Source organism: Schistocerca gregaria, chromosome 1, assembly GCF_023897955.1.
Source record: "Schistocerca gregaria isolate iqSchGreg1 chromosome 1, iqSchGreg1.2, whole genome shotgun sequence".
In the NCBI taxonomy this organism is placed as follows: Eukaryota; Metazoa; Arthropoda; class Insecta; order Orthoptera; family Acrididae; genus Schistocerca; species Schistocerca gregaria.
Genome location: NC_064920.1, coordinates 548,725,982 through 548,752,107, shown reverse-complemented (window position 1 = coordinate 548,752,107; position 26,126 = coordinate 548,725,982). Strand labels below are relative to the sequence as shown.

The 26,126-nt window shown below is 38.5% G+C and overlaps 1 protein-coding gene across 1 annotated transcript in view; it reads right to left on the bottom strand.

Annotated features, from left to right (window-relative positions):
• Window positions 1–2,814: 2,814 nt before the first annotated feature.
• The window catches only part of LOC126355999 (ATP-binding cassette sub-family D member 3), a 98,025-nt gene continuing 74,713 nt past the window's right edge, over window positions 2,815–26,126 (bottom strand). Inside the window, exons 12-15 of the mRNA XM_050006637.1 lie at window positions 24,614–24,828; window positions 14,382–14,657; window positions 8,882–9,043; window positions 2,815–5,287 (exon numbers count right to left, since the gene is read on the bottom strand). Of these exons, the coding sequence (XP_049862594.1) occupies window positions 5,210–5,287; window positions 8,882–9,043; window positions 14,382–14,657; window positions 24,614–24,828 (731 nt within the window). The 3' untranslated portion in view covers window positions 2,815–5,209. The remainder of the gene's footprint in view (window positions 5,288–8,881; window positions 9,044–14,381; window positions 14,658–24,613; window positions 24,829–26,126) is intronic.

Genomic DNA, 26,126 nt, shown 5'->3' with positions numbered 1-26,126 from the left:
CACTGCTTAAAACAGTTGTTCAACACAATATTCATTAACCTGAAGGACCTGTGACGTGTCTACATTTATTTTTTTTTTTTTGTATATACAGCCACTCTCCTTTTACTGATTCTATGGAAGTATGATACTAGCTTCTCTCTGTCAAGATGTATCTGATATTAGTGATGTTCTGGTAAGCACATCATCTGCTGACATTCCACCTGCATGGGTAAGAACATCAGCCTTTTTAGTTACAAGGCTTCTTGAGGAATGATACTAAATAAAAATACTTTAAGATCCATGACTTTCTCAAAGCTGTAATATTTTATTTTGCTAGTAGCTATTTCAAATGTAACTAGATTTATTCTGCAGTTCTGTCTTTTGGACTAATCGATCTTAAAAAGAAGTTCCAGGAAACACACTGGAAATCACAGCAGTGATGGGACTAGATGCTTCTGGTAATTTGTCGTGGAAGTAGCGTCTTGACAGAAGTATTCAGATGTAAAATATGTCTCAGTGGTGCAGCTGAATATGTGGCAATGCATCAGTCACACTCATGTATCAACACGTCTCTCCTGAGTGATTCTCCAAGTTCTACATTGCAAGGGTAAATTAAATGCATTGTTGTAAAGTCCATTTTTTATCTGTTTTTTTTTTCCCCCCCTGAAAGGCTATGTTATTCTCAGCAGATTCTATTAATATCTCATTTTTGTTCTCATACTGGCTTACACACCATTTGACTGAAATATTCTTTGTTCTTTTCTGTGCAAATCTTCCATTATCATATTGTTCTTTCATTTTTCAGACTCTGTACACTTTGTACAGCTCTTCAACCTCCTCTTCAGAATGTGTGTTGGTGTGCAGACTTGAATGACCACCACTTTTTTTTTTGTTTTACAACAAGTTTTGGCATTTGTCTGAGATCTCTCTAATATATGCAGTATTGTTTCATTTTCTTATTTACTCATACAGTAAAGTCTACATTCGAATTTGCATTCAACCCTCTACCTGTTTAACAGACCTGATTAAAATTCTATTTGCTCTTTTTTTTCTGCACTTCTAGTATTCCTACTATATCATGTTCGATATAATTTACTTTTTATTTTGACACCACAAAGTATCTTGTGATCCTAAGGTCCTGAAACTTCCTAAATAAATAAGAGTAGTTGAGCTTCTGGAGTCCATGTTAGTGTCTATTTAACCAAACTTGATGTAGAATGGTGTGGGTGCAGAAGTAACAGTACCTTGAAGCCTGGGTTCCCTTAGTTGAATGTTTCCTATATTTTTCAGCATGGCCAGAAATGGTAGTAAGACCTCTGACAATCCTAACTATAGTACAATAACCTGACAGAGCCCAAAACTTTGAAAACAAAAGTGACCAGAGCCAAGCTACAACAGATTTATTCACAGCAGTTTAAGCCTAGGGCTGAGTATTTCCAAATCCTCTGATCCTGGGGGTCAACACCTGCCAGTTCACAAGCTGATCAGATGCCAACAATACGATCATTTACCAGTCAATCAGCATGCATGCGACACACAATGCATCTGTGTCTAGTGTGGTTTGGTGAGGAACGCATCCTTGCATGTTCTCCACAAAGCTATACCTCAAGATGGTTACTGTTTATTCAAGAACAGCTTTCCAATGTTAATTTCTGGATTGGATAGTGGGATGTACTCTGGTCGGTTCCCTTACACTCACTGAATTGTACTTAATGAAGGTAAATAGCCATGTTTCACTTATGAGATATAAAAGAACACAAACATCAATATGGACTGTAAATATATAAATTCAGTAGACAGCAAAGAATGAAACTAGGCAAAAAAAATTAGTCACTTCCAGGAGGCATCCCACTAAAGCTGTACAGCACCGTCTATAGCGGTGATAATGGCCTTTCTTTGGCAAAGAAGAGAATTGAGAAGCTCCTTCAGACATGCCTTGTCCAGCCGAAGTCACTCATCTAATTAGATCCCACACAGCTACCAAATTGTGGGGTTGTTTGTTCTATGTTTCACCCACTAATCCAAATCTCCCAGACATTTTCTGTGGGATTAAGGAAACCTGATTTAGCAGGTTAGTTGTAATACAATAATGGCCAGAGTGTTCATGAAATCGGGAACACAAGCAAACACATCACTTCAATGTTATGGCTCACATCAATTGCCAAGGGTCACATGATGACCTGGTACAAGTTCTCCAAACAGCAGTAGTCGAAACCAACCTGTGTGGCCTCTTAGGCAGAGCCAGTTTAAGGCCCAAGTGATACAAGCAGCTGATGACAGTCACATGAAGCGCTGGAAAAATACCCTATGATCATTGTAAACTGATCCCACAAACCTTTCGAAACCTAATCTGACTTCAGGCCTACAGAGTGAGTATCACTACAATACTAGGACATTCAAGACTTTAAATGTATAGTAGGGCAGATCACTACTCATTTATTAGCAAGTAGCAGACAGGCATGTGGAAAAATGTTTATCCTTTGTATTGTCTATTCCATTTGCTTTCTTTCTTTCCCTAACTGCCAGTCTGATGTACAATTGCTCCAATATTTCATCAGTAGAGATGTCTCTTCACATAGGTACTAAATGACCGTATTATCTAACTTCCAAACAGAAGTTTTCCAACATAAAATTATCCCAAAAGAATATAATTACCCACCTTCTGCTTGCTTGTGGTAGTATTGTTGATTACGTAAGTTTTGTTAACCACCAGCCATGCAAATACTGTATCAAAATTATAATAAAATTTGAAGTCTTTTTGGCATCTTTGATTTATGTCAAATGTACAGAGCAGGACGCAAATTATCGATTTAGAAACTGGCAATCACACTTACATAAAAATAAAATATTTTTTTATTTGTAGCATACATATAAACACAGCCACACATATAATATTCTCTTTGTATAAAATGGAATACTATGAAAAAATTATGCTGTCTTCAGGAGACAACAGTGCAGTGAAATGATATTTTCAACATCAATTTGATGTATCACAATTTGCAATTTATATATTACATGATGCTGATTTCCATAAAATTAATCAAATGTTGGAAACAAAACAATTTTTATAAATAAAATATATCTGTACAAAGATATTGCATAAAATTAACAAAAATAATAAACGTCAACAGAATCATGGTAATTTACATAGTTCACTTATCAATGAGAAAATACACAACAACTGTTTGACTAAAACATTAAGGATCACAGCATCAAATACATCACATTAAACTTTGTTCTGCTGTATAAAAAGCACTAAAGACATATCAGAAATACCCCAGTCATCTGAACGACAGGGGGAAAAAAATCAAACAAGGCACACAATCTGATGATGGTTATCACTATGCAGTATTTCTCTGATGAAAAAAAAATCAGATTTCAGTGTACATAATCATACTAACAGCAAATATATCAATGACATCTGCATTAATAAGTACCGTTCTGGATAAAATCTGTCATTAAAATTAGATGACATCACAACATTACAAGCCACATAAAAATAAGATTTCTGCCAATGATCAAACTTGCTCTTATAAAATATATGCTGCCCATTTCACTAAAAATGATACTGGTCAGTGTAAGTGGTGTTTCTTTTTTGTTTTATTTTTTAAATCAACAATGTCAGGTAGTCATGGTAAGACCTGTGTCATAGTTTCTCTCCAGGCAGCAACTGTGATAAAAATAAAAGTAAGTTCCAACTTTGTAACTGAATAAAAACTGAAGTTGTGCCAAGAATACTTTTAAGTTTTAAAAGCACATGCCCTTCAGACTGCACTAAATTATCTAGTGTTGTTTGTCCTAAAACATACAATGCATCCTTTCACTGTTCATTTAAAACAGGCAAATGATGTTACACAATGAGGATGAAAGTAAAGTAAGATGGTCTGTCAGTATAACTAATGAGCAAATTGGCACACCTAGCCTGCATTGTGAGCTGGGTAGCTATACAATCTCTAGCCAATTTTTTAATAAAAAAATAAAAACAGAATGGAAGTCCAAATTATAAAGCGTAGCAACTGCAAACCAATTAAAAAAGTTTACACTGTGCAATATATCTAACAACAAATTGATTCCTTGTGGCAAGAAAATGCTCCGAATCCATGGTGCAAATACTCTTACTTTAACAAAATCTCCATTCTCTCTTTAGATAACAACTGAGTTTGGTTGATAGCCCACTGAAATTCGTATAATCTTTTGAAGACAATTGACTGAGATGCAAAGTCTGTTTAATTTTTAAACAGATGCAAGATTTTATACAATACAATAAAATAAGAGCCAATGTATATATTACAAAATAAACCTTGAGAAATGAATGTAACACAGTATGTAATGTTTCTCAATTGTGATAGTTAATAAAACTTATTTTACCAATCATTAACTGTTTCAAAGGTAAACTCATACAGCTTCTGTTCTCTTCTATTTACTAAACCTTGACATTCCCCTATCACCATCCTTCTGCCAAGGAGAATATGCTTCAAGTTCAATTAGCACAACAGGAAAATACTGTAGCAATGTTACAAATAGAACAGGAAATCAGAAAGAGGACAGCTTCAGTTATATAATGTGTATTAAAACTGAACTGAGCACTAAAAACACATTTTCACTCTTAAAGTATCCTTTTGTCTTTTCTTCTCCGTTCAAAAAAATTATGGCAAGAAAGATGGCTACAATTACAAATGAGAAGAGCTGATCCTGTTGACACCTTTCTGTCCATCTGCATGCCCATGTTCAAAAGTATACTGTCCCAACAACATATGTAAAGAGCTCAATTCTTGTTCCTCAAGAATTTTTTCTTGTACTTTCTAAAAGTTTAGAAACATTTGTTTTATATTGTAAATATGTTGTACTATCTTTGTTTTAGTGTTATCAGTCAGCCGAACGAAACCTTTCACTCCATAATACTTATTAGTTTCCTCATTAACAATGAATTTATAGCACAACGATTCTATCATTAAAGGGATTCACAACTATGCCAGTTCTTCCAGGCAAAACAACTATCCAACATACTGTTGAATGAAGACTGATATAGAAGCCAACAGTCACACAGATATTTTTTTTAAATAATTTTTATCAGGTTCAGTTCTCCAACAGATGAAAGTGAAGTAGACACAATTAAGTAATTTCTGTAACAGAGTTTTTCCTTTGCATAGTTCCTATTGGCACTCTTTGTATCCAAAGTTACACATCCAAACCAGGTCAAAATGTTTCATCACCAGTTTGGTGCATCCTTTCATGACCCAAATTCTTGTGTATCCTCTTCAATTGGCTTAAATTCAAATGATCCTCTGCCATCCATGTGTAAGTAATACTGAAAAATTAAAATGGCAAATGAACAACAATTTTATTCCATTTACATTAGACACATAAGTGAAATCTGAATAAGGAAAGCTGGTAATTTTTATTACTGTTGTTGTTTTAGAGCATTAAATGATGATATCAGTGTCCTTGAATGAAATAAATTGACAAGTGTGATGAAAATCCATTACAAAAAACATTTTTAAAACCCAGCTGTAACAACAAACAAGGATTCATTCAAGATTATCCATATAATTTTGATAAAACACAACAAAGTAACTAGAAAAGAAGGATAAAATAACAATTCAGACAGCGTTAAAAAGGGGACAGATTACTGCGGCTAGGTGACTACTTAAAAATAATGGCCTAATGGCTGACCAAGCCACTCTGCAACACATTTTGGGAATGAGACCGGATGACATACAAAACCTTAAAACACAAACCACACTCTTCTGACAAGTTAAAATACAGGGCAAGTCGCATGGAAGACCACAGTCTATTCTCAAGCCATCATATAAAACACACACAGTTAAAATACATTGTGCAGACACCCATGTTCCACATTGGTAGCTCTTCGTGACAGAGGAGAAAGCTGTGTGTCACTGGGCAATGTACCAACCATGTAAGGAGCTCTACTTCAGTTAGTCATGATCAGAAGCAGGCAGCACATGGTCACACTGAAGGTTTCACAAATAGCAGCTTACTACTCCTCACTTCCAGTGATTGAGCCTCCCATCAACACACAGTCTTACTTGGTGACAGCCTGCAGGAGGACTGAACAATGATCAGAAGGTGGAAGGGAGCAAGTCTTCCTGGCAGCGCATCAGTGGCCCAGAACCCAGCAGAAAACTTTCCTGCCTTTGCAAGTGAAGGAGAGCACGCTGCACTTCTTATACTATTCTACTGGCTTCGTGCCTCTGACTAATAGCAAGAACAAGACATTTGGAATCTTGCTCCAGTACCCTCAGGATAGCAAAAAAACTCCACATAATTGGTAACTGCTCTGGGAATCTTACTCTAAGGGCAAAGTCAGGTAACAGGATGGAGCGGGTGATAGAATACACATCTTTGTTCAGACAAATAAATCCAGAACGCGATTTTAAATCTCAAAACATTTAAATTTACAAATATAATATGGTGTACAACTCTTTTGTACAAAAAGTAACTTCAGCCTCTTTAGTACCCATGGAGATCCCCTACTCCACCCCTCACTTTGGACCTTAATGTCCTCCACCTCTAATAACTGAAGACTCTTCCTCACATGGATCCCAATGGCCATGTTGTCCGCCGAAGGTTGCAGAACAGATGTTCTTGTGGTGGCTAGATCAGAGGTGGAGACCAGAAAGAACCCTGCATGCTTTATGTAGCACAAAGAGAAGATATCTGAATGGAAAATGGACATTCACCAGCCTCTGCCACAAGCTAGGAACTGAACTTGGGTGATAAGCCTAATGCCCTCTTGGTCACTCATAGCCAGCATTTTGAGATATGAAGATCTCACAAACCCATAAATCATAAAACAAAGGGTCAGAGTGTGTGTGTGTGTGTGTGCGCGCGCTCAATGTGAAAAAAAAAAAAAAAAACAGATGTGCAGTTAAATATGACTTTTTCTTTAATCAAAGTTAAATAATTACCTCAAAGTTATTAGAGTCACAGTGCAATTATCAATGCACTAGAACGAGGGAAAGACTTAATCATGACATAGATGAGGAACCATCCTAGAATTTGCTTGCACCTTTTAAAACAAATGACAAAAAAATAATAAAAATAAAAATTAGCTTGTATAGGGATTTTAAGCCAACAAATTTTTGTAAAAAGAAGGAAGCATCTTAATCAGAGCCTTGTTACAAATTTCACCACATAGGTCCATGCACAGATTGGTATTAAATTCAATTATACACATGAGCCATGCACATATCTACGGTATTTTTAAATTACAAAGCAGTGCAAGGCAAATAAGTCATAGAAAAATGATGATAAACTCAAAACATCACTACATGTGCTAGTGTAAGAAGTTGATTGCCTTCCTCAGGACAAGAAATAGTTTATAAGGAATTTTTAGTTGGCTTCATTGTGAACTAACAAGATATAATCTGTGAAAATGCTTACACTTGGTGCTTAACAACTGACGGGAGAAAAAGTGATTTCAACATTTGGCACTGCGTTGCACCAATGTATCTGGTGTAAGCTGTCACCAACACACCAGTTGGCAAACAAGAAGCCAGAAGATCGATTAGAAGGTGCTGGATCAAGTGTGCCTATCACGAGGGAGGCCAGAGACACACCCACAAGCAAGGCCCCCAACGCCCTCTTGACACCATGTGTTTAGGTCGCCGTTGCTGACCAGCCCTGCTCGCCCGCCAGGTAAGCCACTGCTCAACACTGGTGTTTTTTTTTTTTTTTTTTTTTTTGTTGTTGTCGTCGTCGTCATGACTGTCAAACATGCCTTCCTCCAAAATAACAGTCCAAGTTCAAGAACAAGTGGTAGTCACGAGGTGCAAGATTGGGACTGTATGGTGGGTGATGAAACTGCTCCCAACCGAACTGTTTAAGGTTTTGAGTGACATCAGCAGAATGGAGATATGTTGTTATGAAGCAACACAATGCCTTGATTGAGTATTCCGTGCTTTTGTTTGAATCATGTGCCAAAATTTTCTTAACATTTCATAGTATCATACAACATTGATGTTTTCATCTTTGGGAAGGAATTCAACAAGCAGAATGCCCTGTCTGTCACAGAACACAATACACAACTTTTTTGCTGATAACATTGTCAAGAATTTTTGTTTTTTCTGGGGAGTGCCTCCACGCCAACTGTTTTGATTCTGGAGAGACATGGCCAGTCAAAATTCTGTTTAAGGATTCATCTCCCTCATCACTGTATTGGGTAAGAATTGTAAAAGCACTGTGAAGACACTGTTTTGTGGACACTTTAAGAATTTTTGGAATGTAACAGGGAAACAATTTACGAAAATTTAAGTGATTTGTGATAATCTCATGCAAAACAGTTTTTGAAATTTGTGGAAACTCATCATAATGCATTCTTATTGTCAACTGCTTGTTTTCATGAATCTTCTCATCCAGTTTCTCAGCCAAAAAATCATGGGGAACAGAAGGCAGCCCACACTGTGCTTCATCATGAACATTGGTTTGTCCATCATTGAATTGATCACCCCCTTTCTCATCATTCCATCAGTCATCACATTTTCACCAAAAATCTTTACAAGTTGACAATGAATTTCAGCTGGCTCAACAATCTTTTTTTTAAAAAAACTGTATTACAGAATGTACTTCACAGTCAACAGGCTCAGAGATCATCTTCAAACATTTTGAACGGTCCCTAAGAAATGTAAACACAACAACCAGCTGTAATGGTATCAGTGGTAAGACAATGAACTAGAGAGATGAGTGAATGCATGGAACTGCAACACTGATGCTTTGGAGTGGAGGGGGCAAGGGGTGGAGTGAAATGGTACTAACTTTCCAGACTTGCCTTGTATAGTGTTTATGGTTCTTTTATCAGTTACGTGAGAGATTTTGTTTTAAATAGTCACTGTCATCTATCTACACCAAAACTCTGATAGACTGATATGATCAGTAAATATACCTCATGGTGCTGCCACAGTGATTTCCTGTGGCTAACAGTAAACAGTGTGATGCCAGTTTCTCTGCAATACCGGTACATGGATCCTTCAACATCCACACTGACAGCTGATGTGCACTCATCCAGTATGGCAAATTGGGGAGCATGATAGAAAAGACGAGCCATCTGAAATAACAATACAAAAACTGTGAAACATGAATCAGTAAAATATATACATCACTCAGTTTCACAATTTACCAAGTAAGAAATTCAGTACTGTTGAAATACCTGTGATTAGTACAAATAACAGGAGTGTGGACAAATAACACAAATTACTTCAAAAGATTTGCAGCTTTTGATACCATAGTTTTATTTTCTAGAGTTACAGGAAATGCTAACACAATGAAAGCTGTCAATGAAGAACGTAAATACACAGTTCACAGAAAATCATAGTTTGAGAAAAAGTTTAATGCAGTTTTTAGTTTTTTTGAAAATTATGCCTGTTTTGTTTTGCTTTATGATTATCAGTCAGCATTTGTCCAACATTACAGTAAAAAAAAAAAACATTTGGTGAAATATTAAATAACAAATTCCATCACATGCCTTAAAAATAATATACTTTATTAACCAAAATACAGTGTCTGAAAAAAAAAAGGGCATCTATGCATGGTGCACAACCAGGGAAATTTAAGTCTGGATTAGACAAAGATGCATACAAAGGGGAATAGTAAATTATTGTCAAGCAAACAGAATTAAGATCCAGAACATAAAAAGAAAGAAAATACCTTCACAAGGAAATTAAGTGTGCAAAAAGGTTGGTAAAACATACGGGGAAAGAATATAAACAAATAGATCACAAACTAAAAATCTGGCAATAGTGAATGGAAAATGCAAAAATTTTCTTCTTCTTCTTCTCAGGATGTAAAAGTGAAATGTTGCTACATATACAACTTTAACTGTGAGAATGAAGGCAAATAAATATTGAAGTAAACAATTTGCATTTTTGTGATGCATGCTTAAGGGACAGGGAACTGAGTATGCAATTATTTGGAGAAATTCATACCACTTGCCTGTTCCAAACAGCAAAAATGAACTTTTGACATCTTTGATACAGCTGGACATCACATATTTCAGGATTAACACAAATCTGATTGACTTACTCATATGTTCAATTCTTAACAACTTGTGATAGAGCAAGACTGTTGCAGTTTGATCTTGGATTTGAATCAACCATGAGCATAGTTATGGAAGACTGAGACATACGGTGTGCCTTGCTGAAAAATGTATTACCTAATTGTGCTACTAGGGAATTTTGTAATATCTGAGCACAATATTCTTTATTTGTGATGAGAGCTTTGCAGAATGCTTTCAATAACTCTCAGTAATTCCAGATGATAAGGCAAGCATGTCACCAATTACTGACTGCAATGACCTCTTATATAGCCATTAAGGATTTCCATCTGAATAGCAGAAGTTTTTTCCATTTACATATCCTAGAAACAAGCTGGCCTCATTGTTGCTTACCAACCTACCAACACAGTAAAAAAAATTTCATTGTTACAACGTCTGGAATATTTGCACTCTTGCCAGTTTATTCATTAGCTAAATTGTCTATGATCATATAAAATTTTTTTTTTACATTTCACTTAGATAAGCAAAGTTCCAAGCCATCCCTCATTACAGAAAACAAGAAACTTCTGACAAAGACTCCTACATAATATTCTTTGGTGTAGTCATGCACTTATGATTCACAGCTCCCTCCCTTCTTACAGAGATAATATTTTCACAAGGAACTGTATTGTTATGTCTGTGAATAAAATGAAAATGCAACTCTTCTACACAGCCTGGCAAAGTGTCATTTTGTAAATGGCAGCTCTCTCCATGCACAGGGATACTACATTGCTCTTCTCACCGGAGTTTATCCCACAAATGCTTAAATTTATTACATGCACTTGCTTCCAAAAAAAAAAATAAGCTTGGAGCCACTGTGAACCGTGTGATTTTTTGGCTTAAAGCAGTAACCGGAGGCATAGCAGAATTTCTCCCGCTGAAAAATTTAAGAAAACCCAACTGCTATAAAAATGCAAAGCTGCATAATGTCAGAATCACTACATCTTGTAGAAATTTATGTTATTAAAGTTGTGCTATAATGATACATGGCTGTGACAACGGCAAAATTTCATGGAGCCCAAACTGTAATACATACAAACAAACTGCATGTGAAATAGGGCTGTTGATAAAATATCGACATTTTTCCCCACAAAATTTCAATATATATTGAGCTATTTTTTCCTGATACATCAATATTGAAATGGTAATATAAAGTGCTGATATTTTTATCTTACCTTTTTCTGGTGAATATTTGAAGTAGTTCTTTTGCAAGTGTAGTAGAACATAATTCTACTTTCACTGTGAGAAGATGCCTTACTACTTTTTGAGCTTTCATCGTGTCCAGTCTCTCTCTTTAACTGTGTGAACCAAGTATAGGTGGCACAAAGAATAAGTCTGATTGCACCGGGGGTGGGGGGTTGGGGGAGGGGCAAGGGGAGGTGGTTGGCGTGAATGGAACAACAAGTTTTTCGATGTGAAGAATTAGCACACCAGTTGCTTAAAAAAAAATATTAAAAAAAATTAATTAACGCAATTAGTTTGCTGTTTATTCATATCGGCATTCTTCAAAAACAGCTGCTAAAATACTGAACAAAAATCTAAATGAAGTGAGTGAGTGAGTGGAGTGAGTGGCTGCGAAAGGTGGATATACACTATACTAGTGCCGACATTGTGCATGCTCTGTTGCCTGTGTCTATGTGCCTGTGCTTCTGTCAGTGTGATCATGTGATGTATCTGACCCCAGGAATGTGTCAATAAAGTTTCCCCTTCCTGGGACAATGAATTCACAGTGTTCTTATTTCAATTTCCAGGAGTGTATGTATGTATGTATGTATGTATATGCAGATGTAGCTGTCAGCATTGCATATAGAAGAGGCCTCTGGTGATTTAACTCATGTCAATACACAGTGACCTATTCGGACAGTGGGTGACAGTTACTTCACCAAATCTTTGACTGGAGAGAACTTTGTTTTGGGTATGTTGTTGATGTGACTGACTGCAGTTTGTTACAAATCACTTTCTGCCACTAGGTCTCCCAATGACACACAACATTAACACCAATGCCTCCAATCTTTTGAAGAAAATGGCTGACGACAGAATAATGACTTAATTTAAATGATTAAATCTTGTCACTTGCTCTCAGTTTTTTGTTGTGTAAAGGACTCTCCATATAGTGCTAGCAGAGCTAAGCAAGAAAAATAATTCCTGTTGGTATATTCTGTGACCTTGCAGAGCCTTCGATTGGGTGGATTACAACTTAAGTCTTTGCATGACACTATTTTAGCAGGATACAGATTGCTACTTACCATAAGGACGATTCTAAGTTGCAAGCAGGAAAATTAAAAGGCACTTAGCCAAATGCTTCATCATAAAAAGAGAAAGACATACCATTCATTTCCACAAGGAATCACACCTCACACACACAACTGCCAACTCCGGCAGCTCTGGCCCAAGTGGCCGGAGTTGGCAGTCATGTTTGTGCAAGGTGTGCTTCCTCATGTGACTGAATGGTGTGTGTGTTCCACTTTTTCTGACAAAGGCTGTGGCTGTAAGCTTATGTGTAAGTGCCTTTAAACTGTGCCTGTCCTTAATATGTCATCTTTATGGTAAGCAGCAATCTATCTGTTCCTACATCGTTAAGATTCCCACTGGGAGTTTCCACTGTTTAATTCTGCATCAAGTGATCACTTTCCAATATGCCTTTTTTTCCTGACAAAAGGGTAATTATGAACATCCTTCAGTTCATATGCACTATTGATGCACATAGACACTTTATGCAGCTGATGAATATAAACTGGAAGCGGGCAGGGGCAGGGGCATCTATTGCAGCACCAAGGAGGAGTTGTGCAAGAAAAACAAGTGTTTTTACATCTGAAAGGTGATGTATATTCAAATTTTGCACCAGCTGCATAAGAGTGGCCCTAGTAGTACCACTATGAGGATGCAAATCAGATTTGCTTTACATGCACACTGTAACGTTTATGAGCATTAGTTACCTTTTTTTGGATACGTCGAGTTGGAGTTGGTCAAGAATGCCTTTAAGGTGGCAAATACACCATTATCAACACAGTGCCAAGTTTGAACGAGGTCGTGTAATAGTGCTATGAAAAGATGGATGTTCCTTCTGCGTGACTGCTGGCATTGGTGGTCATGAGAATGTACGGTTGCAAGAATACCAGTCTCTGGATGGCCATGTGGCACTACCCAGAAGGAATACCACTGTGTTCGACATGGGGCTCTGGCGCATCATACTACATCTGCATCAACAATTTGGGCAATAGTAGGCAATACAGTAACACAACAAACTGTTACAAATCAGTTACTTAAAGGACAGCCCTGTGTCAGACACCCTGTAGTGTGAATTCATGACCCCAAACTATCACCATTTGTGTCTTCAGTAGCGTGAAGCAATAGCTCATTGGAGGGCATGGTGGAGGTCTGTTGTTTTTTCTGATGACAGTTGGCTCTAACTTGATGCCAGTGATGGTCATTTGTTGGTTAGGAGGAGGCCAGTTGAGGGTCTGCAACCGAACTGTCTGCATGCTAGACACACTGGACCTAAATCTGGACTTATGATCTGAGATGTGGTTTTGTATGGCAGCAAGGGCACTCTCGTGTTTATCTCACACATCTTGAATACAGATTTGTACATTAGTCTGGTGATTTGACCTATGGTGCTGCCATTCATGAATGGCATTCCAAGGGGTATTTTCCAACAGCCTATTGCTTGCTCACATACTGCCACTGAACCAAACAGGTTCTATAGTGTGTCAACATGTTGCCTTGGTCTGCTCAAATCATCACATCTGTCTCCAATTGAGCACATCTGATGACCAAGTCCAGTGTCATTGACAACCAGCAAAGTGAAACTGGCATGGAACTCCATCCCACAAACTGACCCCCAGAACATATAAGACCCAATGCATGCACGTTTGCATGCTTGCATTCAACATTCTAGCAGTTACACAGTTTATTAATGTACTAGCATTTTACATTTGCAATGGCATATACCATGCTTACATTAACCTTTGATCTTGCAATGTTAATCACTTACATATGTTACCTAGGCAAATGTATTCCCAAAGTTTCATTTATCTTCCTTAATTATTTTTTGGTGTTACAATTTTTTTCCATCAGTGCAGTTCTTAAGAAATGGAATACAATTTGTACTACTCAGTTTTGAGGATTATACAGAAACATGCTTATGAAGGGAGGGAGGGGGGGGAGGGAGGGGGGGGGGGGGGGAAGAGAGAGAGAGAGAGAGAGAGAGAGAGAGAGAGAGAGAGAGAGAGAGAGAGAGAGAGAGAGAGAGAGAGAGTGAGTGTGTACGCACTGGCAGTTATAGCGTCTTTATTTACACTTGGACCTAGAACTTTAATTACTGTAATAAATAAGGAAAAATTAACATAATTACCGCAATTCTCTGCTTCTCTCCTCCCGAGAGCACATCAATCCAGTCAGCAATAGCATCCCACCCACCCTCACGAGTGAGCAGATATGAAAGCTGGACACGTTCCAGATGGCGTTCTAGGTCAGCATCTGTTTTACCTCTCCGCCGCATCTCCTCTTGTGTGTGTGGGTATATCACTTGATCTCTTAGAGTTCCCAGTGTCATGTATGGCCGCTGAGGTATGTAGAAGAGCTTTCCACGTGGTGGCTTTGTCAGTGTTCCTCCAAAGAGTGGCCAAAGCTGCCAAATATTTTAGAAAAAACAATACAATATCATTATCACAAACAATACACATAAGATCTAAATTTACAATATGATGGTCACTTTGAAATTTTGCAAAAAGAGTAAAGGAGGAAAAGGAAAGAATGAAAAAAAGAAAGGGTAAAGCAAATCCCTAATTCCCCAAAAACACAAGCTTCACTTCTTCTTGTTGGAGCACCCTTCAAGCGCATTCAAACAATGCCAACAGATAATTTTCTTATCATCACAAACAAAAACAGAAACTAAGTGTGGCCAGAGCTGTGGTTTAAGGTGACTTTGGAAGAGCTATTCCAGACTCCTCACAAAATCATTTGCTCTGACGAACAGTAAGCAAGCATGTGTATTGCTGAAGGGCAAGATCCCACATATCTTGTGTTTACCCACTGAGTTCCTTGTAAGGTTGACAATGTCATGGTTCAGCATACAAATCATACTAGTTGCCCAAACTTCAAGTGATACTAGAGCAACAGGTGAGTCCCTGTGATCCAAGGTACTGAGTGACCTGCCCTCCCTTTTTCACCAATCCCTTTCTCATCAGTGAAGAAGGAACCAATATTTGCAGAAGCTAGCATAGTACTGCGTGCTTCTATGGGCGTGTATCGACAATACTACATGCTTCACATATTGATGATAAATAAGTACTTGCTAGCAATTCTGTCTCAATTTTGTAATTAAATTTTTTCACATGCAGTCGCTTCACTGAAAAAAATTAAATAAATACATATTGTGACTGTACTAGTTCTGTTGCATTCATAATACAAGATTGCTGACCAACAGAAATTGCATGTAACAACTAACAATGTGTAATCAAATAAAACCTTTTACATATATTCCAATGCTACGCAGATTATTTTATACACACACTGCTATTATTTATAGAAACAGATAGGACAGTGTTAAGGGAAAAATGTGTGTCAGCTGAATAAGTGCTCTCTATCTGATGAATCTGTCATTTGTCATTATTTGTATCTACTACTATGACATTAACAGTTTTATTTTCTATGCTAGTGAACTTACTGCAGACAATTTTTTTCTACATAGCTCTTCACATGCAAAATTAGTACTGCAGGTTAATTCACCAACACAATTGCCAACTACTCTATCATTGCTATGAATGATTCAAAGGGTATGTATTTTAAAAACTGTTTTGGGAAGTGTTAGCTAACGTCTATGGAATCTTGTGTGAGAGGTAAACATTTTCTTCTGGAGCTTCAGTCTCCCCTACGCTTCAGTGATCCATTAAGAGTTAGTGAAAGACTCCAAAGTCTGAAAACATTAGAATTATTTTATAGTGCTTCTACTACTTTGAGCGGACACAATTACATTAATTTCAACTTGCAAAGAAAGCTCAGTGCAGTTAAACATCTCCTGCCAGTTCAGTTATGCCTCTGTCATTCTAGCTGTCACTATCATCTCCTTGCTCATTGATCCTGGTATGCTCTGACAAGGACTCTTGCAGTAGATTTGACAAGGACTCTTGCAGTAGATTTGACAAGGACTCTTGCAGTAGATTTGACAAGGACTCTAGCAGTAGATTACAGTTACTGTTTATCACAAGCTGAATAACTAACAGATAATGCATTTAACATTTTGGTGATATAGTATGACAATTTTTGTTGTTACTTTATTTCATTCGTATTGTTTGCTGAAGTGGAATTTTTAATTTCATGATTTTATGTTGTCCAATGTGCTGAAATATTAGCAGCCCCAATCTGCTAGTAATAGCACGGAAACTATTAGGTTTGAGACCACAGTGCAGTTACAATGGTAATGAATATTTCATATAAAACCAAGTTTGGGTATGAAGTATTTGTTAGTTTCCCCTACTTCTTTATGCAGAATTTAACTTTTTGCTTGAGTTTGGATTGTAGAAACAACAATATTTTAAAATGTCTGTTGAAAATCCTGGACAGTATGATTAAAGGGAACAGGAAGGAAGATATATACAGACTGGCCACTCAATAAATCTAACTGATAGAATGTGGGATCATCCTGCACACTGCCAAATTAACACTACCATGGAAGAAGAAACTTAAGGTTTATTGTTTAACACAATGCCAGTGATGATGTCATGAGCACTAGCTCAGAGTGAACAAGGATTGAAACAAAACCAGTTTAGTCTTTTTTGGAGGCACTATCCTGAAAGTCCCCTTTTTATGGGATCCATTTGGATGTGTACCCAGTGAATGGGGAGAGGTAGGAGGCCTGGGGGTGAGTCGGACAGCTATCAAATTAACACAGCAAAAGGCTGGCCACCTTCGGGTAGAATAATTGTTAGTACTGCCATCAGATACACAAAAGTACTAGAAATTATCACACCTTTCGAAAGTATTAGTTTATTTCTTAGAGTGGCAAGAGGGATACACTGAAGAAAGTTAGAAAGGAGGTTGTATCCCTTGGACCCCAGGATGAGAGGAACCTACCTGTGTGTGTGTGTGTGTGTGTGTGTGTGTGTGTGTGTGTGTGTGTCGCAGAATTCTGCAAACTGAGTGATTCTACACTGACACAGAAACTTCATCACCTAATCTCAGATATAAGGGAGATTGAGGAAATACCAGTAGACTGGAAATATGCTCTGATCCACGCATTACATAAAAAGGGTGACAAGAGCGAGAACGACTAAAGAGGAATCTACCTGCTCCCAGTGGCATGCAAATTCCTCTCCAAAGGACTTCTAAACACAATAGAACCCTAGGCAATTCCACTACTTGGTGATTACCAGGCCGGATTCTGAAAAGGGCAATCATGTGCGGAACAGATCTGGAGCCTAAAGGCAATGCTACAAATGAGAAAATGCAGGCATACAGTAATTACATTAATCAATTATAGGGAAGCTTATGACTCAAGAGCACAAAACTCTCTTTGAAACCATGAAAGAATTTGGGATCTACCGAAATACCTGGAAAGTCGTGTAACACACACAATTTCAAGAACATCTTCCAAAGTGAAATTCAGGGGGCGAGATATCGGAACCCTTTGAAATTAAAACGGGAGTACAGCATTGAGACGGACTATCCCAGATTCTTTTCAATATCATTCTAGGGTAAAATGCCTTGCCTTTGCGGATGATATTGCGATTATCACAAACAGGACAGAAGTGATTCACACAGTTGAAAAAATACATGAAATTTTACAGAAAAGTGGACTGCATATTTCATATGAAAAAAAAAAAAAACCTAGTATATAGCAAGACAGCCAGAAAACAAGTCCCCGTTAATCACGAAACAAGTAACATCACACAAGTCAGCCACTTTAAATATCTTGGTGAAACTAAACAGTCACCAGGATTAAACAGAATTGCCAATGAACAATGGATCAGCAAGCTGTAAAAGGCATATAAAGTAACATGGCCCTACTATAACAAAAAATGCATTTCAACAGATGCAAAACTGACACACTACAAAACTGTGATTCTTTCAGAAGCAATGTACACAGCTGAAACAATTGTGATTGGTGTCACTACAAAATTAGAGAAACAGGAATGAAAAATTCTTAGGAACGTTTACGAAGCAGTCAACAAAAACTGTATTTGGATTAAGATACCTCAGAATGAACTCTATCAAAAGCCTAACAATAATTGAAGAAATCAGGAAACTTCAAGCAAAGATCTATACAGGGTATTACAAAAAGTAACGCCAAACTTTCAGGAAACATTCCTCACACACAAATAAAGAAAAGATATTATGTGGACATGTGTCCGGAAACGGTTAATTTCCATGTTAGAGCTCATTTTAGTTTCGTCAGTATGGACTGTACTTCCTCGATTCACCGCCAGTTGGCCCAATTGAAGAAAGGTAATGTTGACTTCGATGCTTGTGTTGACATGCGACTCATTGCTCTACAGTACTAGCATCAAGCACATCAGTACCTAGCATCAACAGGTTAGTGTTGATCACGAATGTGGTTTTGCAGTCAGTGCAATGTTTTAAAATGCGGAGTTGGCACATGCCCATTTGATGTATGGATTAGCACGTGGCAATAGCTGTGGCGCAGTACGTTTGTATTGAGACGTATTTCCAGAAGGAAGGTGTCCCAACAGGAAGACATTCGAAGCAATTGATTGGCATCTTAGGGAGCACGGAACATTCCAGCCTATGACTCATGGCTGGGGAAGACCTAGAACGATGAGGACACCCGCAATGGACTAGGCAATTCTTCGTGCAGTTGACGATAACCCTAATGTCAGTGTCAGAGAAGTTGCTGCTGTACATCTACATCTACATCCATACTCCACAAGCCACCTGACGGTGTGTGGCGGAGGGTTCCCTAAGTACCTCTATCGGTTCTCCCTTCTATTCCAGTCTCTTATTGTTCGTGGAAAGGATTGTCGGTATGCTTCTGTGTGGGCTCTAATCTCTCTGATTTTATCCTCATGGTCGCTTCGCGAGATATACGTAGGAGGGAGCAATATACTGCTTGACTCTTCGGTGAAAGTATGTTCTCGAAACTTTAACAAAAGCCCATACCGAGCTACTGAGCGTCTCTCCTGCAGAGTCTTCCACTGGAGTTTATCTATCATCTCCGTAACGCTTTCGCGATTACTAAATGATACTGTAACGAAGCGCGCTGCTCTCCGTTGGATCTTCTCTATCTCTTCTATCAACCCTATCTGGTACGGATCTCACACTGTTGAGCAGTATTAAAGCAGTGGGCGAACAAGCGTACTGTAACCTACTTCCTTTGTTTTCGGATTGTATTTCCTTAGGATTCTTCCAATGAATCTCAGTCTGGCATCTGCTTTACCAACGATCAACTTTATATGATCAATCCATTTTAAATCACTCCTAATGCGTACTCCTAGATAATTTATGGAATTAACTGCTTCCAGTTGCTGACCTGCTATTTTGTAGCTAAATGATAAGGGATCTATCTTTCTATGTATTCGCAGCACATTACACTTGTCTACATTGAGATTCAATTGCCATTCCCTGCACCATGTGTCAATTCGCTGCAGATCCTCCTGCATTTCAGTACAATTTTTCATTGTTGCAACCTCTCGATACACCACAGCATCATTTGCAAAAAGCCTCAGTGAACTTCCGATGTCATCCACCAGGTCATTTATATATATTGTGAATAGCAACAGTCCTATTACACTCCCCTGCGGCACACCTGAAATCACTCTTACTTCGGAAGACTTCTTTCCATTGAGACTGACATGCTGCGTTCTGTTATCTAGGAACTCCTCAATCCAATCACACAATTGGTCTGATAGTCCGTATGCTCTTACTTTGTTCATTAAACGACTGTGGGGAACCGTGTCAAATGCCTTGCGGAAGTCAAGAAACACGGCATCTACCTGTGAACCCCTGTCTATGGCCCTCAGTCTCGTGGACGAATAGCGCGAGCTGGGTTTCACACGACCGTCTTTTTCGAAACTCATGCTGATTCCTACAGAGTATATTTCTAGTCTACAGAAAAGTCACTATACTCGAACATAATACGTGTTCCAAAATTCTACAACTGATCGGCGTTAGAGATATAGGTCTATAGTTCTGCACATCTGTTCGACGTCCCTTCTTGAAAACGGGAATGACCTGTGCCCTTTTCCAATCCTTTGGAATGCTTCGCTCTTCTAGAGACCTATGGTACACCGCTGCAAGAAGGGGGCAAGTTCCTTCGCGTACTCTGTGTAAAATCGAACTGGTATCCCATCAGGTCCAGTGGCCTTTACTCTTTTGAGCGATTTTAATTGTTTCTCTATCGTTCTGTCATCTATTTCGATATCTACCATTCTGTCATCTGTGTGACAATCTAGAGAAGGAACTACAGTGCAGTCTTCGTCTGTGAAACAGCTTTGAAAAAAGATATTTAGTATTTCGGCCTTTAGTCTGTCATCCTCTGTTTCAGCACCATTTTGGTCACAGAGTGTCTGGACAGTTTGTTTTGATCAACCTACCGCTTTGACATAGGACCAAAATTTCTTAGGATTTTTTGCCAAGTCAGTGCACAGAACTTTACTTTCGAATTCATTGAATGCCTCTCGCATAGCCCTCCTCACACTACATTTTGCTTCGCGTAATTTTTGTTTGTCTGCAAGGCTTTGGCTATGTTTATGTTTGCTGTAAAGTTCCCTTTGCTTCCGCAGCAGTTTTCTAACTCGGTTGTTGTACCACGGTGGCTCTTTTCCATCTCTTACGATCTTGGCACATACTCATCTAATGCATATTGTACAATGGTTTTGAACTTTATCCACTGATCCTCAACACTATCTGTACTTGAGACAAAACTTTTGTCTTGGGCCATCAAGTACTCTGAAATCTGCTTTTTGTCACTTTTGCTAAACAGAAAAATCTTCCTACCTTTTTTAATATCTCTATTTACGGCTGAAATCATCAATGCAGTAACCGCTTTATGATCGCTGATTCCCTGTTCTGCATTAACTGATTCAAGTAGTTCGGGTCTGTTTGTCACCAGAAGGTCTAATATGTTATCGCCACGAGTCGGTTCTCTGTTTAACTGCTCAAGGTAGTTTTCAGATAAAGCACTTAAAAAAATTTCACTGGATTCTTTGTCCCTGCCACCCGTTATGAACGTTTGAGTCTCCCAGTCTATATTCGGCAAATTAAAATCTCCACCCAGAACTATAACATGGTGGGGAAATCTACACGAAATATTTTCCAAATTATTCTTCAGGTGCTCAGCCACAACAGCTGCTGAGCCCGGGAGCCTATAGAGACATCCAATTACCATGTCTGAGCCTGCTTTAACCGTGACCTTCACCCAAATCATTTCATAGTTCAGATCTCTGTCAATTTCCTTCGATACTATTGCACTTCTTATCGCTATGAACACGCCTCCCCCCTCACTGTCCAGCCTGTCTCTGCGGTATACATTCCAATCTGAGTTTAGGATTTCATTACTGTTTACATCTGGTTTCAGCCAACTTTCTGTCCCTAGTACTATATGGGTGTTGTGACCATTTATTAATGAGAGCAGTTCTGGGACCTTTCTATAGATGCTCCTGCAGTTTACTATTAGCACGTTAATATTGTTATTTCCTGTTGCATTTTGCCTACTCCTACTCCTACCTTGCCGCGTCTCAGGAGGCGTCTTGTCGGGCCTAGGGAGGGAATTATCTAACCTAAAAAACCCCCATGTGCACTCCACATGTACTCCGCTACCCTTGTAGCCGCTTCCGGCGTGTAGTGCACGCCTGACCTATTCAGCGGGACCCTAGATTTCTCCACCCGATAATTGAGGTCGAGAAATTTGCACCCCAGCTCTCCGCAGAATCGTCTGAGCCTCTGGTTTAAGCCTTCCACTCGGCTCCAAACCAGAGGACCGCGATCGGTTCTGGGAACGATACTACAAATAGTTAGCTCAGTGTCCACCCCGCGAGCGAGGCTTTCCGCCTTCACCAATTCCGCCAACCGCCTGTACGAACTGAGGATGACCTCTGAACCCAGATGGCAGGAGTCATTGGTGCCGACATGAGCAACAATTTGCAGTCGGGTGCACCCAGTGCCTTCTATCGCCGTCGGTAGGGCCTCCTCCACATCTCGGACGAGACCCCCCGGCAAGCAGACAGAATGAACACTGTACAAGGTAACGTTGACCACATCACTGTATGGATAGTGCTACGGGAGAACCAGTTGTTTCCGTACCATGTACAGTGTGTGCACGCACTATCAGCAGCTAATTGGTCTCCACAGGTACAGTTCTGCGAATGGTTCATCCAACAATGTGTCAATCTTCATTTCAGTGCAAATGTTCTCTTTACGGATGAGGCTTCATTCCAATGTGATCAAATTGTAAATTTTCACAATCAACATGTGTGGGCTGACAAGAATCCTCGTGCAATTGTGCAATCACGTCATCAACACAGATTTTCTTTGAATGTTTGGGCAGGCTTTGTTGGTGATGTCTTGATTGGGCCCCATGTTCTTCCACTTATGCTCAATGGAGCACGTTATCATAATTAATATGGGATACTCTACCTGTGCTGCTAGAACATGTGCCTTTGCAAGTTTGACACAACATGAGGTTCATGCATGATGAAGCTCCTGCACATTTCAGTCTAAGTGTTCGTACGCTTCTCAACAATAGATTCGGTGACCGATGGATTGGTAGCGGCTCTCCTGACCTCAACCCTCTTGACTTTCATTTATGGGGGCATTTGAAAGCTCTTGTCTACGCAACCCCGGTACCAAATGTAGAGACTCTTTGTGCTCGTCTTGTGGACGGCTATGATACAATACGCCATTCTCCAGGGCTGCATCAGTGATTCCATGTGACGGAGAGTGGATGCACGTATCCTCGCTAACGGAGGAAATTTTGAACATTTCCTGTAACAAAGTGTTTGATGTCATGCTGGTACATTCTGTTGCTGTGTGTTTCCATTCCATGATTAACGTGATTTGAAGAGAAGTAATAAAATGAGGTCTAACATGGAAAGTAAGCGTTTCCAGACACATGTCCACATAATGTTTCCTGAAAGTCTGGCCATACCTTTTTGTAACACCCTGTATACATAACTATAGGATAGAGAACACCAGAACAGAAAAGAAACTACTCAACATCATAACGAAGAATAAATGTAGCACGAAGCGACTAAAGGAGGCCCAGAGGGACACGCAACAGAACAACATAGAAAATCTCCAAGACCACAATGAATACCAGAGTAAAATCATGAATGTGAAGTTCGAGCAAAGAACAACGTAACAATCCAGTAAAAAGTGGACAGATGGACAGAAGACAGAATATTCCGAGAGAATGAAGAATTTCTGGAAAAGGAAGAGTGAAAACATCCAAAAATAAGATCATGATAGTCCCAGGCATATTTTTCTGTTGATAAATTAACTTCTTCACATAAAGTTCTGAGTTCTTTTTTTTATTAGTTTGACAGAAATTTAAAATCCTGAATACATTAGGGCAACTTAGAAACAGAGCATGGAAAAAATAAAACCCTGTTTCAGAGCCGCAGTAAGTGATCAGCCACTAAAGAGCATCTGCTCCTACATTTGCAGACTGGCAGTCATGTTTTGGTTGATGGCGTTGCCATTTACTGTCACATTTAGTCTCTGGGGTTTTCAGTACTTAACAAAACACACACTTTCTGCCTCTGGCCTGTATTGTTCTTTAGGCCATAGTTCCAAAAATGGATTCCCAGTTTGAGATTGAATTTAGTGGCTCAGAAAGTGAAGAATTGTTACTTCATTGACTGAAAGTGATGACAATTTGTCAGATGCTCGTAAGTGGTATCAGATAAATATATCCACTGTGCTCCAACCAACTCCTCCAAGATTTCTGTTCACAGGGAACTGTGAAATACATGGTGTGATTTAATACCTACACAGAAACTAAAAATAACTTAAGTTTCAGGATACTTTAGTTGAAGTCCAGCACTCGAGGATACTCAATTTTATTAACCTTCAAAAATTTGTAGCTCATTGTTTAAGCTTTAACAGCTATATTTACATGTCTATATGGGAAATTGAAATTAATAAAACATCATTTTTTGAGAGCATAATTTGTAAAAAAAAAATGTTAATGGGTTAACAACATTTTTGGATAATCTCTCTTTCTTTTTAAGTGAGCTCTCTTAAATAATCTCCACACTCACTAGTTTTTTTCTCCTACTATCTTCACATCCAGTCAGGTTTTTAATTTCCTTTTCCGTCTTTTGTTTATAGTTTGGTACTTCTCTTGTAGTGTTTCTTCATGGTTTGTGCTATCTCACTTGCATTTTTCTATGCAAGCGTATTCTACTTTATCTGTTCTCTCTTAAATCTAGCTTACAAGCCATTTTTTCTGTCACTTCTTAAATTCTCAGAAATCTATCATGTGTGTCTGGTGTTTCACTGAAGCTTTCCCTTGTGTAACATTCTACCAAGTCTCCATAGAAGGCAATTTCTTTTTATGTCGAATGAAATAATCTGCTGTCATCCCTGCTTCCTTCATGTGTGAACAATGTTAATGAGAAAAGCACTTACCTCACCAAGTACCCTAAATAGTGAGCTCTTGCCACAGCCATTTGGACCACACACTAAAACATTCATGCCTGATCGTACTTCAAAAGTTAACTCTTCAACAAGCATGTCTCCATTGGGTGTAACTAAAGGCACTCTATCAAATCTTATAATATTGTCCTGGAAAATTATTCTTCCTGATCCTGGTATAAGTGGCATCTTAGGCTTCATTACATTCTCTGGAATATAGAAAAGTTATTATTACTCAAGTACATCAAATGTTTAGAATACACTGCATATGACAAAACACATCAAATTCCTGCTTATATTTGAGACTTATGAAGCAAATTGTTCATGTGTGTGAAACATCTACCTTAGCAAGCAATCTTCATGCAAGCTTTAGATCTAATAGAACAAATGTAAATGGAAGCCGACACATATCAAGATAACACAGATAAAAGAAAACAGTGACTTCACAACTAATCATCTCTATTCTGACAAATAATAGGTAGTACATATGAGCCATATACACAATCTTAATTCTTCAATACTACATTGGTGTTGCAAGTTAGTCACCCACAGTCTATTATATTCCTCTTGCTCAGTATATGAAAGCCTATCTTTTATAAACACTTTCATGGTTTTCCTTGTACTGTAAAACGGATAGAAAAGAGTGAAAATCCCAAATATTAAGATAAAAAACCAGACATGGCATGCTTTTATCGCCAGTAAAATTTGATAAGTATTGGTCACGTGCCCGCAAAACATTACACCCCATTACTCCAGGGTTTCACAACTCACCGATTTTGAGTGAGAGCACTTGCACATACTTAGGTTCTTGCTCACAAGCAGAATAGTTTTTGTGTGGTGGGAAGTGAAGGGAATGCGCACATATTATGTAATTGTGACAACATGAGAGAAGTGCTAACTCAAACTCGAGAGGGTCAATTTTGATGTGCCAGGAATCTTATCTTGTTACACAAAAAGATGGGTTTGCAAAATATTTGGTTTATCATAAGGCAATGAGTACCTTCAGGAGGTTCAGTTTATATTATATCTTACCGCAATGAAGAATATGAAAATGGAAAATGTGAAGGCCTTGAGCATGAACAAGAACTTTTAAAACTGAAAAGAAAGCTCTCTAAAGGGGAAGACAAAGACGGAGTAAAATATGATTGTGTCACTCAGATGAGCAAGAAAACTGTACACTTTTGGCAAAGTCCTTGCACCCTTTCATGGGTGGAAATTTAATAAAAGAATGCTTAGTAGTAGCAACTGAACATCTATATCATCATAAAACATGTCACTCTGGTGTCCCATACAGGATATGGCAGATGATGTTCAGAGTCACATTGCAAAATATTTGTAATGTGTTTGCTGCATAATCATTAACACTCTTTGAAAGTGTGGATATCACTGGTACGTAGCTGCATGTAACATGTTTAATGATGGAGCACCAATCATTTTGGGAAGTAACTCTCAATCCATAGTGCAACAAAATGAGGAAATGAAAAAGCTTCCAGTGCCCAATATGCAT